Here is an 18,710-nt window from a genome sequence, read left to right on the forward strand (position 1 = left end):
TTAAGATCGTTTCGATAAGCAGTGTAATGTTAAAATGTGACACAGAAAAAAATCGAACGAATGATTGCCAGATGACAAGCGAACAATGTTGAACTATTGCATAATTTCAGTTGCTGCTGCTAGTTGTACTGTCAAGTCGAATGGATCAATGCAATTCGAATGCACCCGTGCCCGGGATCCACAATACGAACCACCATTGTTTCCCTTACTCACCCCCAAAGAGGCTGCCACACGAGACGGGCTGAGTGTTCCATAAAATGAAGAAGCACGCAATGCGAGTATCTGAGAAGTACATAAATTGCCGTCGATGGGTTAATCCATCTTGATAACGCAAAAAAAACAAGCTTTCCGATCACATCCGGGACGAACCCGGAGAACGGAATGCATTGAAACTGAATTGCAAATAAAGGTACTTTACATACTATGTGAGTGTTGCGGTACAATGGGAAAGATTGTTCAGCAAATGTTCGTCTCTTGATCGTATATTTGTCATACGTACATGCGGCAGAAGGGGCTTATGACTTTTCACGATCGAATGTGAACTTTGAACCCTTCGTAGGAATGCGAATAAATTAAAAAAAAAGTTCACAGATGTCGGCGATTACTGTCAGTGTGGATGATTTACATCAAATAATTGGCAACTGTACTGGTTTGCAAAAATGCCTACCAACATAATTCAGGAATTGGTAAATGGTCAAAATAATAAACTGGTTAGAGACCAAAGTGCAATGAAAGAAATATGTTTCTGATATTTAAAATTTATTTTCCAAACAAACTACTCGATCACGCTTCAAACCATCGACACAACCAGGTTGAATTATGACATATCTTATCGAAGAAAATTGTATTCTATAGTAAATGTCAGTTGGTAATGTCACAAAAGTACTGACAGGATTAATAATGTAATACTCGTTGTAATCTACTAAGGTGTAAAATACCTGATGTTAAGTGAATTTTACGATATTTCAGACGATTCACATCACTTTATACACACACCAAAAACCACAAAAACCTTGCTGTAAATAATGCGCATAAAGACGGGAATTTCGTGTTTTGTACAAATTTGATGGGTGAGAAATTTACGCCTAACTGCCTGTTTTAAATGATTCTGTTTTATAAATCATAAAAATTTATGTTATTGTACTTTCAAAATTATTCCCCAACAAACTCGTCGAAGAGCGAATAAAAACAGACAATCATCGCGTGAGTTTGTTAGAGCTGGTCCCCGTGTATGTGAGGTCAGCGCAGACATAATCGCAACAATGGCATCGCAATTGAAGCTTGTACTCCCGTTGACGTACAAACAGTCACCACTTTAGCTTCCATTTCGCTTCGATTAATGTCACTTTGGGCTAATTGCATCATTTGCCGTAATCGAACCGACAGCCCGGCTGAACGATAATCCTTGCGCTGGCGGGATGGAGCGGGTTAGTGTGCATTACGGCGAACCAGAAAGGTGGCCAAAATCGAACTCGAACTGAAATGAAACGAGCAAGGTGGAACACTTACCGGCGGCACCGACGGTGGCTGGTATCGTAAAGTGCAAGGCCAACAGGCAGGCCGACCATAGCAGCCCGACTGCTGCAGGTCGGTCGAGGGTCCTCATGGTGATAACTCCTGCTTCAGTTCGGCTGGACTGCAGGGACTGCTCTCATTGAATGAACATTTGCTCTTGCTCACTGTTGCTCACAGGGCAGCATCGATTTCGACTGGCGTTTATTTGTATTCCACTATCCGTATCGGGTCACTTCAGTTGGCTTCTGTTTTATTCTTTTGTTTTTCGCGCAAACCCCTCGACAAATTACGACCGATGGTCGGTACAATTCGGGTCGGGTTTTGTTTTCGCAACACAAGGCCCGGACAATGAATATCGGCGCACCAAAAGGAAGCGGCAACTTTCCTCACTTGTGGTCGAATTATTTTTCTGCACACTCTTCCTTTCACTTTTAACACATCGGCAGTGATGATGGCTACCGGAGACGTCGCTGAACACACTTATCACGCACTGAATTTTATCGGCTCTGTTGCCGACAATATTTGCACCAATACTACTCTAAGCCGCTAGTATCACCACCGCTATCCACGGTACCACGCTTTTTACGACGCCTACGGCCCCTTGTTGCCAACGAAGGCTAGCGAAGTGAAACAGAGACACACGGGGTTAAATTCAATTCAATCGAGTATCGAGACACTTTGAAATAGAAAGTGAGTAATTTGGTCGTAAAGAGTATCACGTGGTTTCGATGATTTATTCGCAACTGTCGCAACCTTCACTTAGCGAAACACACAAAGGGGGACACTTTAAAATGATACCGATAAGTACGAGGCACCAAATAGCTGTTAGCCGATTATGTGAAAATGAGGATTGATGTGTATGTGTGTGTGTGTGATTCGTCATTCGACAAAAATGATTACAACTACATCAAACAGTAAAGCTAAGCCTCATTTTACGAGGACGAATCAAGAATTGTTCATTAAATCTACTTCTTTCTATTTTCAAAGGATCCGTTTAATACTTGAAACACATTTTTCACCACTTACAAAAAATTATACATTTAATATACAATTACACTAAAACTACTCTCTGCTCTTATAGCCACACTGCCCTAACCGTGCGATAGTAAAGGCAAAACCCGTCCGTGTGTGCGTCTTTTGGTGGTCAAACACTACGCATTCCTAGATTTCGAGTGAACACCGATTTGAGCCTGTGTATCGTGTCGATGAGGACCAAGGGTAAGTGAGAGGAAAATCGCCACCACGGCACGAGGGGCAGCAACCGGGGGCGACAGGTGCTGGTCGGACTAGACGACGCACAATTTATATCAAGGCCGATTGCCGATGACACGTTTTGGAACACCTTTGGCGTTTTGCGATAAAAAAGGAGGAAAGCAACAACATGAAAAATTCCGTAGTTTGTGTGTGTGTGTCTTTTTTTTTTTAAATATCGTGTATTGCACTACAGTTCACGACGGCAGCGGAGTACCTGTAAGAGAGAAGATGTAAAAGAAAATAATTAATATAAATGCAGTGTAATTTTATGAGTGGATATATAAAAATAAAGTGTACAAATAATCAATAAACAATTATATAAATTGAATAAAAAGAGTTAAAGAAAGAATTTTAAACAATTTTGAACAATTCCCGCTTATAATACTTCCATCGAATGCTACCACTGTTTGACCGTAACTGTAACGCCGTTACACACCTGCGGCGTTATTTTCTAATCACCGAGGTCACTAGAGGAAATTAAAGCCTAACCACGGTTCACTGAATGTCTGGGGGGCTATCGCAAAAATAATAAATCCTCCAACGTTGCTTGTCCTTTATTTTCAACAGCACACTGAGGCCCTGAGGCCATTAAGCCGTGACAGAGCCCATCGTTTCATTTGAAGTGCTAATTTTTTAAACCCGAACTTCCTTTTTTGTCACAAGCCGCATCAAACTGGCTTTCTACAAGTCACCCATTTTTATTAGACGAGGAAGGGGGGTTTTTTGTTGTTGTTTTTTTTTGTTTTACAGTGTTGATTTTTTATAGAAATAATCATTGAAGACACATTCATTGAAGAGGAGGCGTTACATACCAGTACGATGAGGATAAAACCTGCGCATGAGCTTCAGCGAAATTGACATGTATAATTGCGAACAGTTCCACAATTACCTGCGGTGAGGATGCACTTGCGACTGGAGGCATTGGAAGCTCATAAACAACAGGATGGTCTGTGCGCGTTGGATCCTTAGCATGGCCATGTGTCGAGGTTTATGCCATGGGGTGGAATGAGGCAATGTTGGCTTGGTGCAAGTTCAAGTGCCATTAGAAACACTCTTTGAACACGTTTTCCGTTTGACAGCTCTATTGCGCAACAAGTAAGATGAATTCGCAACAAGTAAGATGATCTTTTTTGTTCAAATAATCAAATGATTGCAATATTTAATAGAGGGAATGAAAAAGCTCATCTTATGGTTACACTTCAAACATGCCTATCAGTTATCGACATCATCGATATGCTTTTGTGATTATAAGTAGCTAAATTATTTATGACGAAAGCATAACTCACCCTTTTCAGGCCGGTTTGAGAGCTTTGAGTCAAATATCAAGATGTAAAACCAGTTGTTTATGATAATCGCAGCACGAAATTATGCAGCGATGACGTGCTACATCTTGCTCAATTAATAAGCTTCCAGTGTGATAAGCAATGATAGTGTCACATCAAATAGCTCTTCTCATCAATCGAATATTTTTGTTTACTTACTTAAGTGTAGTCATGTTTGCAGTACTAAAAGCAACACTCTAGACAGGGATTATATCCTTTCTTGTTGAAATTATTAAATTTCAATATTTTTTAACGAGATGGACGCATGCAAATTGGGTAAAATTGTGTTCATCGTAGTTATTTTCAATATTTCTTTTTAATAAATTTTTCGTTTTTTTGTCAATTATTTTCATAAATATACTTCATCATATTATTATACGGCCGAAACCATTCCTTCAGAATTTTAAAAATATATACATTCATAATCATATAATCTTATACAAATGAAGTTAAAAAAAATACAGATGGTCTGCTTCACCAAAGGAAAGTATACATCGCACGAAAAAGATGCACCAGCGATGTGGGACGATGGAGAAGGCACGCGATTGCAATTTATTGCAATGGTCTGTCACGCAAATTGTGTGTAGGTGAACAACTCTATAGACGGCTATCTGACTGTGATATCTTAGGATGGAGGAGTCGCTCTTGGATAAAATTCAATCACCTGGCGGGACGGACACTGCACATACGACGCACTACGTTCGATAAATGTTTCGTTCATCTATTCGAAGGTTCGTCGCTTATTGCCTTGCGAGTCAATGCGAGAAACGTCAAGTGGTTTTGTGGTACCAAGTGTCAGGCTCATGCTGAGTAGAGTAACTCACCCTCGATGACTAATAATTCAGAAATGTGTGTGCCCCTTTTGCAGCACCTGTATTGGTGAATCGATCGATTGTGTGTTCATTTGCGTTTGAATATGGCGTACCTTGAGGTAGGATTGCGCATTAAATTGTAACAAAACTAATAGTAAAAATATTTGAAGTAACAGAGTGTTTTTCATGACTACAAAACTACTTACAAAATGACAAATACATTTGCAAAGAAGTGATCCAATTAATTACACTGCTTGGTACCATATTTATGTATGCAATAAATCGGCCACGTTGGGTGAACATTTATGAGAAATTCATCGCCTTTACCGTATCGGTGGGCTTGAAAGCAACACCAATGGAGAGAAGAAAAAACAAACCGTACAAAGCGGGCCTAGTGCCAAGGTCTGGGATGTGATTGTTATCCGCACTGAAGGCTCTCTTTCGAACCATGTAAACAGCTCACAAAAACAAAAAACCAACCCATCGTAAACAGCTTCGGGGGCAATCGTAATCCACTAAAAATGGCAAAAATAAATAAATAAATAAAAAGGCAAACAATGCAGCAAATGGTACTAGTCTTGGGTAACGATCGGTTTAAGAAATGTTTCTTAATTGTAAACTTTGCCCAGAAATTTTAATACATACATAAAATTTAGAGAGAGAGTGTCATATTTATAGTTAAAACCATTTAAATATTACCTTCTAAACCGCTCTTTATAGTTTAGTTTAGTTTATTAATCAATATAGATTTGCAATAATTTATGGCTCTTAACACCGATATTTATAAATAAAGCAGAGTATAACAAATACTTGTAAATTTTGAGTTTTTTTTTTACTTTGAAGAGAGTTTCTTTATATTATTTATTCTCCTACTAACTTTCCTCTAACTCACTGATGTTATATCAATAGCAATCAATCAACATCAATAACGAGATTCGTTAACGATCGATATTTCATGAACTGCTGCACCTTTGGCGAATGTGAAGGTATGAATCACTTGCCAACAAAAATAAACGAGCGTGTCTAACCGGATCTATTCAATATAGCACAAATAAAAACGTCCTTGCGCACAGTTTTGGCCCCTACACGTTCAATTTCCAAAGATCTGCTGCAAACGATACTATGACACATTTCGTTTAGCGATCATTTAATATCAGGGCAACGTGTCAGCTGCATTGTGGGGTTAAAAAATCGAATCCGTTTCGCACAGCAGATCAATCGGATTATGTCTGTCTGTCTGCTTTTCAGTTGCTAAAACTATGCAGGACAATACAATGCATAAAATCCATGCTTTCCATGTGCGAAGGTGTATCCTTGAAGACTGAAATGCACAGACTTTTGAAAAACTTCAAACGTTTGCTTTGAAAGAAGTGAATAAAAGGGGTTTACAAATAAGAAAACCAACAAAGTTTGTACCGAAACACATTACACAACATGATGAAAATTGCGGCCCCACTGTGCACTGGGCATATGTAGGTATTGCATTTCGATCGTCAAGCAGATAAGGAGCTAAATAGTTCGTTTAGTTGCGTTACCCCTATTGCACGATTTTTCATTCCATTTACCCTCTCGGGATTTAATTCCCCGCAGCTCTGTACGTCCAAATGAAAACCTTCAACTGACTCATTTGGCTGGCAATTACATTTTTCTTGAACTTTATGGTGGAATAGTGGTATTGTCGTCTGTTTTGCAGTGTCTCACGGAGCTCCTCTCTCAACTAGTCACGCATTTTTTTTTACTGGGGTGCACCAGTGCACTAATGCACCTGCTGTAATGCACAGTTCCCGCGCGGAAAGTGCCTCCTGTCAATACAATCAATTCCGAGGACAGTTGGGCTTCGATAAAACAAGTGTCCGAGCAAAGTGTGCCGCTGGTGGGCGATAAAATACATCGAAAATTACCACAGCACTTAATCGCGGTTCAATGAAAACTAATTTACATGCATTAGGCCACGTAAGTTGACAGCCCACACATGCAAAGAACCAAGATTTCTGTCCGCCATGCATTAGACTCGGAATCTTACCATTAGCTAAACAGAAAAAACGAGGTCACCGATACAGGTGCTTTCCGAAAAGAAGCTACCATTCCTCTAATTGATAGTGCTAAAGGTGAAATAATTCACGGACAATCACGAAAGCTTAACGGAACAGAAGATGTGGAGCTAATCTAGCGCACAGCGCGTCCTAATCGCTCGACAAGCAACCAATTTTGCTTGGTAGACGCGTGAGACGACCTTCTGCGCTTGTTTTTTTTTTTCATGGTTGCTGAACCGGCCACTTGATCGCTCGCATGCGACACGTCGACGCGGTAGTGGCAATTCACTTTCAAAAAACCACATTCACGTTCCGTTTCGCACACGTTTTGCTCGGTGCCCGCTTTCGCATACTATGCGTATGGGTTAGAGAGTACACTGTACCAACACAACGCGACCGTACGCGTAAGCGCGCTTACTCGGACCGCTCGCGCGACTCGTGAGTGGTGCCTGCCGTCTTAGTTAGGACCGGTGGGGATCTTGTGGCACTCCCACGGAGCAACCCGTTTGGTAGGTTGTTGAAGTGTATCTGTGCGCTGTGCTTCGGTCGATACGGTGGTGTGCGAGATTCAGTATAAGAAATGTGAGCCATGCTTCACAGCTGACTTTCATCAGGAAACGGCATGGACGGCATGTGTGATAGCAACCGCTAACCACGCTGTTACAGTTTGTTCGTGATGTGAATCACGATTTTGAGGGTGAAGACAAGCACTTTCGATTAAACAAACATTGACGATGATCATTTTCATTCGAAAGGGGATGCACGCCATGCTAAAGACATGTGAGTCAAATTACACTTGTTGGTTATTTTCTTATGTTGATTGCTAGCGAATTAGATCTTAGTTTGTATAAACAGAAATATTTTAGTAGAATATTATTGTAAAGGAAACTATCTCTAGTTCTGTCCAATAAAAAATGCTGAGCTATATATTTTATCTGAGAAATAATTCTTCTTGTTAACGGGGATTCACGCTTATCCGTTCGTTGAAGTCTTTCATTGCTTTGTGTCAAAAAATAGACCATACGCGCGAAAAAATGCTCTCGCAGTTTACTTCCTGCTGATCGTAAAACTCTCTTTAAACTTCTCTCATTTGGCATTTTCTTAGCTCATCGCTCACAGATCGAGAGCACCGCTATAGCTCACAAGAAATGAGTTCCAGCTGAGTGCAACATCACTTTCAGTTTCATTTTTCTGATGCATTTTTTATGCTTTCCTTCATCCATCGCAACGTTAACAAACAGCAACGGTGGAGGAAAACTCTCGCTGCAAAAAGATCTTCGTACCAGCTTCGGCTAGCGAGCAAGAGAGACGGTATGCAAGGGCAGCAAATGTTACCGTGCTGTACGGCAAGGGACTTGATCTTCGGTATGCTGCTGCCATCGGGCGCACCAGACCAGACGCACAGGCAACAATCGACCGCACCGCACAGCAGGCTTTTGCAATTCATCATTGTTTCATCATCATTCCGAAGGTAGCGGCGACCCAAGGCGAAGAAGGTAACGTTTGGGGGGATTAAACCTCCGTGGTTCATCGTTTTGCGAGCTTTTTTCCGTTTCTTGGCGTCGCACACACCGGCACTCGGTCAGTCGCGTGTTCGTTGAGCGACCTAATGATGAAAAGTGGAAGGAAAATCCAACAGCGGTGTGCAAGTGTGTGTGTGAGCTTGGCAAAGGCATCACTACGCAACGAGAGGAAACATGAGGGCAATGGAATCCGCCAGAATCACTACACTATGGAAGAAGCCAGCAGCCAACTGCCCGGGTGGCATCGTTCGTTAATTATTGCACATACATACATATACTCACATTGCGTTGCGCTTTATCTCCGGTCGTATTGCCCATTATGTAACTCGGCCTCTTTGTGCCTTGGTGGTGTCGCACGGTGTTGTGCTAGGTGACGATCTCCACTAAAGATGCGAAGCGGTGCATGAAGGTGGAGGAAATTCTTTAACCACAAACGGACGACCTCCACAGCCACGTTCTCAACCTCAATGCCCGAGGTGTCGGGGAGGGCGGTTAAGCGGTGTAGTTGGTGATGAGTTTTGATTAACTTCCATTATCGGTGTGCGCATGTACGATCAGCTCGCGTCTGCTTAATCAAGCTAAAGTGTGCCACCAGCACAGCGGCACCCTCGTCGTCATCGCGACGAAACAAACGACTTGAACGCCGGGCACGGCTACAAACCCTAACCACCCCTAACGCGCACAGCCAAACAGGGAAAAGCGTTCAGTGTGGACGGACTGGTGCTACTTGGCTGCTTTGGTGTTAGTAACGCGGTGCGGGAATGTTTTCACTTTTCAGTGCCAGTAGCATAGTAAGCTATGCCACACGCATACGATATATGAACATGTTTTGTCTCTATCTCTCTCTCCTTCTTTCGCTCACTCCCGATTTAGGCTGACTATCTTGACTCTTGCAAACGATTCAACTAAGGATGGGGGTTTTCATGCCTCAGCAATACGCACAACTTCTAAGACTACGTTTTGCAATTTTTATATTATTATCTGTTTCTTGTATCGTTATAGAGTGCAATCAGAAAGCAATAGAGACAAAAAGAAAAAAAAAATGAATTTCGAATCCGATCACGACACGAGTAACTTTCGAAAGCTTCCAATGGTGGTGCACAGTCCAAACAAGATCTTACGACCGACTATCACTATATACGGGCAGAAAACGAGACAGAGTATGATACAAAACCAACATCCTCACCTACCAAAAGCAATGCAAAATGGTGATTACTTATGAGATTTTTTTTTTGACTTGGCATTCAAACCATCGCCTCAAATTGGTTCGTTAAAAATGAGGAACTGTAAACTCGAACCGTTTGTCTTTTAATTTCAGTCGCGGAAATCGATTCGAGCCCGCAACCAAGCACTTGAAATTGTGCCCCCGGGGGGCTGAACGATGGGTAACGGGAAAATAACAAAAAACATAAGAAACGAGCACAAGGCAAATAAATGGCACTCTTCTACACAATACACACCACTGTACACTAACACATACACTTATATATACACACTTAAGGGTTGGAGATGTCCGCTGCATGCGTCTCCTCCCGGGCGCGGAGGGTAAGGATGCAAAGGAATGGAGCTGGAGAGGCCACTATGACAAGACAGTCACAGTCATACGCTGGTAATCACCCGAAAACCACCCCTAAAACCTCGTCTCGACGTAGCCACTTAGGCTCCGGTCGCTGCACGTTCGATCGATGCAAAGCTGAACGAAACCACGAAAACGAGTATACGACGACAAAAACACCCCAAATCCGTCCCAGCCGAGAGACCCACCAATACAAGCACGTACGGACGAAAGGAGGGCGGGTGTGCGGGACGCACGCTTTTGTCGAGTTTCGCGGCCAGAAAGTCTAAGAAAAGCGAAAGCACAACCGAACGGACCGAGATGTAAACGAAGACTTCGGTGTAGCGTTGGTGATCTCGCTGGTTTTAGGGGCTGGTTTTCGCATCGCGCGCTCAACTCAACGATCGTGCTCACCCACGGAGAGACGGAGAGAATGAAATGGGTGAGACTCGCTTTCGCGAAACGCGCGAGTACTTAGGAGGTTCGCTAAGTCTCTTATTCCACTCACACATACACATATGGATTCCAGCGGATTAGCCAGATAGTCAAGAAATAGAAACATAAAAAATACTTTAGCCGGTAAAGGTATCTCATTTCGTCGAAAGAGAGAGAGAGAGAGAGAGAGAGAGAGAGAGAGAGAACTCCCATGCAACGATCGATGAGTTTCTTCCAACTAAATCGATGCATATTTAGCTACATCTTAGTATATTAGCATATAAGCATTAAGAAAATTGATCATTATCGATTATGTTTTCAAATTAAACATTACCTATTTCTTGCCTTTCGGCCACTGCTACAAGGCAATCGGTTAATAAGGTGCAACCTAAAGATCAATAGTTACTTATACGGTGTGCATTAGTTTGTCACTTAATTGTACGCCTTTGGGCAGTGGCTGTGCCGCATAAGCATTGTTGAGTTTGCACTAAGCAGTTGTAGTTAGACAAGCAAACTACTGTCCAACACACTGCTTCTGCTCACGGTGTTTATATAGCCCGGCAGCATCCGCCAGACAGCTTGACGGTTGTTAGCGCTTACTCATAAGCACATCTTTATATATCCTTTAGAAGTCAATTTTTTACTTTAGTAAAGATTTATTTTTCATATGCTTTGCTATGTGTAAATGCTTACAGCTCGACTTTGTTCGATCTTACAGAGTATTTTATAGTTTTCTTGGATGTATTAGCCCTGCGACAAAACCTCATCCTGGCCGTTCCTGCGATTCTTACAATAGCTTTAAACTGTTGATATTACTATTGCTATTCACGTCTCAATTTATATAGCTTAAGGGCTACTGCAACTTAAATCAACTACTAATATTCCTGAATGTGATGGCAACTTGTTAATATTCTTGTTTTTTTTGCGTGTTTGATACAACAAACGATGGAAAATACAAAGAACACATTTTTCCACAACATTGCGAGGGATATTTTAAAATAAAGCATACACATAGGTGTTTACGGGAACGGAAATTCATGCGCTCTATAACAGCACACTTATCGAAACCAGTTAAATATTTGTTTTAAACAGTCAACTCAAAAGCTCAAAACATTACTTCATATCATTCTGATTCAACTGTCAGTACGTCTTAGTTAAACCTTGTTATAAAGAAGTTGAATTTGATATACATATCAATAAAAACATTCTCTTTTCAATTCTTTTCTTGGGAAAATGTAAATTTTACAGAAACGTTTCTTACTGTTCTTCATTTAATCATATAAAGCTGGGTAATCTTTTCGAGTACAAGAGATGCCATGAGCCTTGTCGAGTTGTCGTATGCCTTGTTCGTAGTACAAAGACATAATGATGTAGCCATGAAGACCCAAGAACGCATTAGAGCCATTTAAGAAAAACCAACGTTTCTGAGTTTTTTTATATGAATGCCTCAAAGCTATCTCACAGAAAACAAAATTAGTTTCGATAAAGACAGCACAATATAAAACTAATCGAGTATATGTCCGCTAAGGTGTATCAACTGACAGGCGCATAAAAAAGAGAGAAAACACTGTAGATGCACTGTTTTCATTGCCATCTGTTGTGGAATTGTAAGTATTAAATATATTGTAAATGATAACTGTTTTAGATCATGCCAATTTTGACCATTTCAAAATAAATTCTTGCATCTGCATTTGCGTAAAGTGACATCTCCTTTATATGATTTCTCTTTTCGCATTAATATACCCTTTTGTTCGTTTCTTGATGGTTAACATTTGACGTTTAAATGATTTATAACTAAGATACATTCCGGTTACCAAACGTCTAGTAAAAAGCACTCCAGTAAAAAAAACACCAAATTAGTAGTGAACACATACCATATTAGGATTCACTGATTCGCATTTCGAAACACCGGTGTTTGTTATTCATGCAATGTCTGATAGTTCAAAAATTTTAGAAAATAAACAATGAAAAGAAACATTCAAATCATTCAAATATTCAGATTACGATGTATCCGAATGGATTTACAAAATCTTATTTACGGAATTGATAAGAAACGTTTAACGCAATAGAAACATAGCGATTAAAGGAGCATTCACAGATGGAAACGATTGATTGTTCAAAAGGATATTCAAAAGGTAAATTCCTAATTTAAAAAAATAAAATAAAATAATGCAAAAAGTCCAAGGCTAGAGGAATAAAACAACAACTTAGTTTTGAGGAGACAAACTAGCATTTTGAACACTCGCAAGCATTTCCTATAACAGTATAGTTTATCTAAACCGCAGCAGTCTGATAATGTTTGGTATAAGGAGGAAATTTACCTCTTTTTGCTGCAAAAAGTATATATCATTAATGAAAGAAATTCAGCCCTTCTGTTTGTGGTTCTTACTTTCCTGTTATGTATAGGATTTTGTTTTTTTTTTACGTTAGAGTAATTCTTTGTTTTACATGAGAACATTCTTAACACTAAATGACATTCTTTTCAAGCGAAATTGCATCCCCCATCTACTCACTCATTCATAGCAAGCACCCTGCAAAACCATTCACACACCACGTTCATTCATTTGCTAACAGCAAACTATCTCCAAACATTCCATTATACACTCGAGGCGCAAGTTCGCTCTACTTTACTCTCGACCCACGTTGTGATAGAATTTGGTATTACGCACTACACCTAAATCTTACTAGGTATTTGGTTCTTTAGCTTTCATATCACTAAATGTAACTTCCTCCTGCATTTCATTTCCGGCTTTGCCACGGTTACTGCTGACTTTGTACCGTCGATGTTGCTGGGCTGACGGTTTGGGGGTGGTTTTTCCCAGATCGTCCACTCTTACAATATCACCTAAACTGAGCTTCTTTGGTAAAGGCTGCGAGTGTGCAACGATGCCGTACGGTCGCAGATGATAGATCAAATAGTCTAGCACGTACATTTGATTCGGTGACACGTAGTGGAAAGAGATGGCATTATCCGAACAGCATTCGAGACCCTGGAGGAAAGCGAAATCAGTAAACAATATTAGTGACCGGTTCGCTGCACGATATTGCGTTTTTTGTTGTTGTTGCATACCTCATCCGGCTTGTAGTATGTGTATTTTAAATACCAAAAGTCTTTGTCCACGTGATTTGGGATAAGATGGTGCTCAGGTACAAATGGGAAAAATCTTCCCCGTCCGACCGTATCCCTTGAATCACCGGCCAACACTTTCACTGCTTCCATGCATTTTCCCAACTCCACGTCCTCCGCACCGTCACTATCTTGCCGACACAAGGGGCTGGGAATGGCATCTTCGACAAAGCGTTTCACCGCCTCCTTGCTTAGCACATATCCCGCTCCACCGGACATGTAACCTTGCTTTACGAACGGCTTAAAGCGGCACCCAAAATAGATCGGGTGAGACGGCGAGTACGAGTAAAGCATGTAACGCAAATTTTCCACGACCACGTACCTGTAAATGAGACCAATGTTTTAGTGTTAGTAATCGCAGTTATTGTCTATCTCGAAATATGCCTTACGTGTCATCGTCTGCCTTCATGAACCAATCAGCGTCGTCCAGATGGTTCTGATAAATATACTTGAAAGCTTCTTTCGTTTTCGCCCACAGATTATTGCGACCTTCGCTCACAGGCAACGCGACGGAGTCTATGAGGGGATCTGTGGAAAGTGTAAAACAGAATTAGTAAATATTTAAACAATACGATTCCATCGCAAAAAAAACCCATACCTTCTACGGAACTCATGAAAAGTACTTTGTTACACCGACCAGCCCACGTGCGCTTCACGTGTAACGCTTTCGATTTGTGATTGCTCGGATTGGTCATCACCCAACACAGGACGCGCACTTCCCGATGCAACTGTTGCGCAATGGATGCATTTTCGTGCGCGTGCGCTTCTTCGTGGGCTGCATGCTGTCCAACATCCTGCTCAGGGCCGGAGGCTCCACGCAATTCGTTCCCGGTGTGCGGGTCACTTACGATCGACGGTGGCTCGCGCTGACGATAACTCTCGGGCATCCATGGTTGGCGTAAAGTTGTAGATGAGATAAAGGTGGCAAACATAAAGCCCAGTACAGTGCCAAACAGTAACGTAATGAATGTTCGAGGATGACTGCCATTTCGTGGACCTGAAATACAACAGAGTTGAATGTTACATATGTATCTTATTGTTACCTGTTTTATTTATTTATTCTTATTTTTAATGTTTCTAACCCAAGAGAGGCACGTTCATCTGCATTTTAAGATTGACTAACTTAGCAGGGAGATTGAGTTTGAGTGGTTTCAAACGAAGAAGCACAGAGCCCAAGCACAAACCACTTTTTGGGAAACAGCTGTGTAACTGCTATGCATAATGTGCTTTTCGTTTCATTGTTTGTTAAGAATGTTTTACCCCACCGACGTAAACACACGCTGGTGCAAATATGTGAGGCAATGCTCGTTTGAAGGTAGCAGCTAAGGTTTACAAAACATTCTGCCGTTCGTTCTGTCAACGACGCATAAACTTATGAGAGCCATGTGGCACACAATGTGAAAAAAAATGCCAGATTTTATTGGGGCACATTTCTAAAGCTTCAAATACCACCATGACCTGACGGCGCAGTGGCGAATAGAATGTTGCCACGTGATAACCACTGGTTTGGATCGAAATCTATCAACGAAAGTGTAGCCAAGAACGTGACGAAACATAACATTTTGTTTGTTTTGTCTTTGGTGAGGGGATTGTGTGTTTTTTTTTTCATTCATCCAATTCATTTATACGGCAAAACACGATCGAGACGTGCTGCATGATCAATAAAGACCATAACACGACAAAAATGAGTCTAAAGATATCATCAATTTTAATGAATCACTCTTCTGCTCTTATTTTTTAATTTTTCAAAAACTTTCATCCACGCACAGACTAGTCTTTCGACTAACGATCATTCCATTAGTAATTCTAGATAGTAAAACACAAAATATATTAAAGTCTAGAAGATGAACAGTTAAAAATGAGTATAATTAAACATAGGAGCTTTAGGCGTGAAAGAAAATGAACATTATTGTTTTCAATAACAAACTATTTAATAGCAGCTTACAATGTAATGCTTGGACTGTGTTGTAGAGTTCTATACCTTTATCTTAGAAAACTATGTAGTTTTTTAAAGCAAATTGAAGCTGTCGTCTTTTTGTTTTACGACTATCTATTTATGAACTTATAGACGGGCTTGTGATAAATGTACTCTATCCTACAATATGTATAAAAATAAGATACATACCCAAATCAGGAATTTTCATTGCGTTGAATGATGTTTTCTTTTCCAATGGTATCCAATGGTATCAGGGTGCTATGTTACGTTTTTATCAGTGCACTAGTATGAATTAAGATTCTAATGACCATAACCATTTGCCGTAACTTTAGCTCTAACTGTTCAGCACACAGCACAGCTGTTACTGCCAATGAGTGTAGCTTAATTTCATTATAATATCAAACGAGTATTCCTTAGGTTACACATTTACCACTGTGACGACTCGTTTTTGATGCTTTTATACAACGGTCATACGGCTCCGATATTTAGCACAGCATTAAAGCACAACAACGAAGGTCGGTTGGCGATCCGATAGCGTATTGTCCGCATGTGTATTGGTTGATGAAAATCTAAATGAGCTCGCTCGGCCCACTGGTCATTATCATTTGCAAACACCACCGATTTGTCGCTATTTTACTCGTTTATTTCACTATTTGCTCGTAGACTTCCGGCAAATTTGTTTCCGTCCGACAGTAATCGTGATAGTATGGATGTTAGCCAGCACTCCTGGAAATGAGATATAAGCGACAGATTAAATATCGATCGGTGTTAAAACAACCAGTATCGTATGCGTCCACAAAACAAAAAAAAAGTACTGCCCGCATGAACTGAAACTACACTACAAAATGAATGCAAACGTAGATCAACGACACCGCGAACAACCAAAAAATACTAGTTACAGATGCACTAGCGCACCAGATCGCAAACGCTCGTTTATATGTAAATTCAATAATTCCTGCTTGTCCTAGCTCTTCTGTTCTCTTGACGATGCGTACTCGAGCTGGTATTTGCTTAGGGTTGAAATAAACCAAATTACAAACATGCTAATTTATGCAGGTCAAGCTTTGTTCACAAATAATGGACCGGACAGAACGTTACGGTTCCGTGTGTTACAGCGTTCACGAGCACATATGCAGCAACAAGAGATAATTATTGTTACAACAATACTTTGGTTGACTGATCTAACTGGACTGAAAATAGAATATCGTCTCCTATTTTATAAATTCGTTTTTTTTTTGAAAATTCATCCAATGTAAACCATACCAAGAGCGCAGTTTTTATCACCAAATATGAAAAAAACACTCGAAGAAGTCTCACAACACAACTGAAACCAACGAATGAGTTCAAAAATTAGTATCATGGTACATATATGAAACTCAGATCAATCTAAAACTCAATCGGCTCTCCCGTAGGTATAGGACGGGCATAATTATACATTCCTTACCGGCTTTTGGGGATGACTAGCGTACAACAATTATTTGAATTACAGTAATCATACAAACACAAAACGCACTTCAAAAGTCTTCATTGGGCAAGCGTCTACGATAAGACATTTCTGCAAAAGTAATTAAATAATAATGCTCGCAATTTAGGAGGAAACGGCTTTGATGTGAAACCCATGTTTCGGCGATAAAAGTAATGGTAGTTGCAACAAAGCGTTGTTTTGCTGTTGAATCTCTTATCAGGCCGTTTCTATGTGCTATTTACTCGAATGAATCAGGGAGGAATATGCTATATGCGTTGTATAAATTTACATTTCTTCGCACTACACATACGCCTTCCATAGGGGGGTGAAATCACAAAATGTTGTAATAAGTGTGTGTTCCGAAATGATAAAATCGCATGAAATGAATACCACCGGAAACGACAATATGGATGCGTCTGTATCTTCTTTCAAGCATCATCAATTTGGATCAATAAAGGCTAATTGAGTATCTAGGGGATTAGAAAGACCCAAACACAGGAGGCAGTGACGCTAGGATACGAAGCAAGACTGGAGAAAGGCCACCACTTCATTCACCATACTCACCGGCTAGCAGCACTGAACAACTCAGTTAGTTGCGTGCATCTTTCGGAAGAATCCTACAAGCCTGCAATGGTCCATGCACACAGGAAGCTGGAAAGTGATAAGCCGAATCGCGATGTGACTAGCAATGTTGTTGCCCATGCATTTGCCGTATGCTTTGCATGTTGCGGTGTACTGCCTCACTTTTCACAGCGTAAGATCACCATCGGTAGGGCCCTGTTTAGAATGAGATTCTGCGAGATTCACAACTCAACTACGGCAATTTGTTTCCGGACGCCCCTATCGAGAAAAGTCCGCACACCGCGGCTAGCAAAAACACAAAACACAGCTTGGACTCTTTCGATTGCAAAAAAGGCACCAACAAAAGCAATCTACAGCTGTCAAGCGAATCGCGTACAGTCTGTTCCCGAGTTATGCGGTTCTCGACTCGGAGATATGCCGTTTCTTCCCGGGTTGAGGGAAAGCTTTCCATCTGTAATGAATAAAGCCATATTGTGAGCCATATTTATTCGTAGCAAATATGTAAATAATTTGTAAAACAGTGCTAATTTTGGGTCGGGTATGGCCGGGTAAGTGACAGCAAAACATTCGACTAAAACTGCTTTCATTTATCAAAACAAACATCAAACAACAAACAAACAAAATAGATCAAATGTTTATCAAATCAGTAAAATATGCTTAAGAATTTTCCAATGCAGTAAAAATTATATTTTTGGTAATTAAATTAAGGTGAAAAGAACGTGAAAAACGAATAACGCGGATTCCTCGGGAACGCATAAACTGCGTATATCGGGAACAGACTGTAATTGACAGAGGCACGTGTTTAGGTTACCTAGGGTTTAGGAGTGGAGAACGTATGCCCTTGTCACAGCATCAAAAGAGATTGAAGTATTTTTACAATTTGAGACCTTTATTAGAAAACTATGAATGAAACAATTTGTTTTACGGTTATTACTTGAATAAGCATTTAATCTTGAATAAACTTGAATAAGGAGAAATAATCAAATATGGTTGAATTGTTGAACGGCAATTTTACTGTAGTAGTTTTTTTAATCAAATATTTTTCGTGTGCTTAAGTAAAAGTTTATCAATAATTTGAAGCATCAGATTTCATGCAATATTATTTAAAGTTGAATGAAAATTTTTAGCAACACATTTTTGTTGTGGCTCAC

At 40.4% G+C, this 18,710-nt stretch overlaps 2 protein-coding genes across 7 annotated transcripts in view; both read right to left on the reverse strand.

Annotated features, from left to right (window-relative positions):
- The window catches only part of LOC120957353 (dual oxidase), a 32,577-nt gene extending 22,204 nt beyond the window's left edge, over window positions 1-10,373 (reverse strand). Inside the window, exons 1-2 of one of the 5 annotated variants that reach the window (XM_040379525.2) lie at window positions 10,240-10,373; window positions 1,510-2,132 (exon numbers count right to left, since the gene is read on the reverse strand). In XM_040379525.2, coding sequence (XP_040235459.1) covers window positions 1,510-1,606 — 97 coding nt within the window. In that variant the 5' untranslated portion in view covers window positions 1,607-2,132; window positions 10,240-10,373. The other 4 variants (XM_040379529.2, XM_040379524.2, XM_040379523.2 and 1 more) reach the window with 4 other exon arrangements.
- A 712-nt stretch (window positions 10,374-11,085) lies between these two features.
- On the reverse strand, window positions 11,086-17,921 carry LOC120957551 (glycoprotein-N-acetylgalactosamine 3-beta-galactosyltransferase 1-like). 2 transcript variants are annotated; one of them, XM_040379806.2, is made up of 6 exons: window positions 17,542-17,921; window positions 15,702-16,238; window positions 14,175-14,573; window positions 13,966-14,104; window positions 13,520-13,898; window positions 11,086-13,439 (listed from the first exon to the last, which is right to left on the reverse strand). In XM_040379806.2, exons 2-6 carry the CDS (start codon window positions 15,718-15,720, stop codon window positions 13,134-13,136), a joined length of 1,242 nt encoding a protein of 413 aa, XP_040235740.1. In that variant the 5' UTR covers window positions 15,721-16,238; window positions 17,542-17,921; the 3' UTR covers window positions 11,086-13,133. The 2 variants fall into 2 exon arrangements, with proteins under 2 accessions (XP_040235740.1, XP_040235739.1); XM_040379805.2 differs by lacking the exons at window positions 15,702-16,238; window positions 17,542-17,921 and adding an exon at window positions 14,659-14,726.
- Window positions 17,922-18,710: the final 789 nt, after the last annotated feature.

The sequence above is a fragment of the Anopheles coluzzii genome, chromosome 3 (genome assembly GCF_943734685.1).
Source record: "Anopheles coluzzii chromosome 3, AcolN3, whole genome shotgun sequence".
Classification (NCBI taxonomy): domain Eukaryota; kingdom Metazoa; phylum Arthropoda; class Insecta; order Diptera; family Culicidae; genus Anopheles; species Anopheles coluzzii.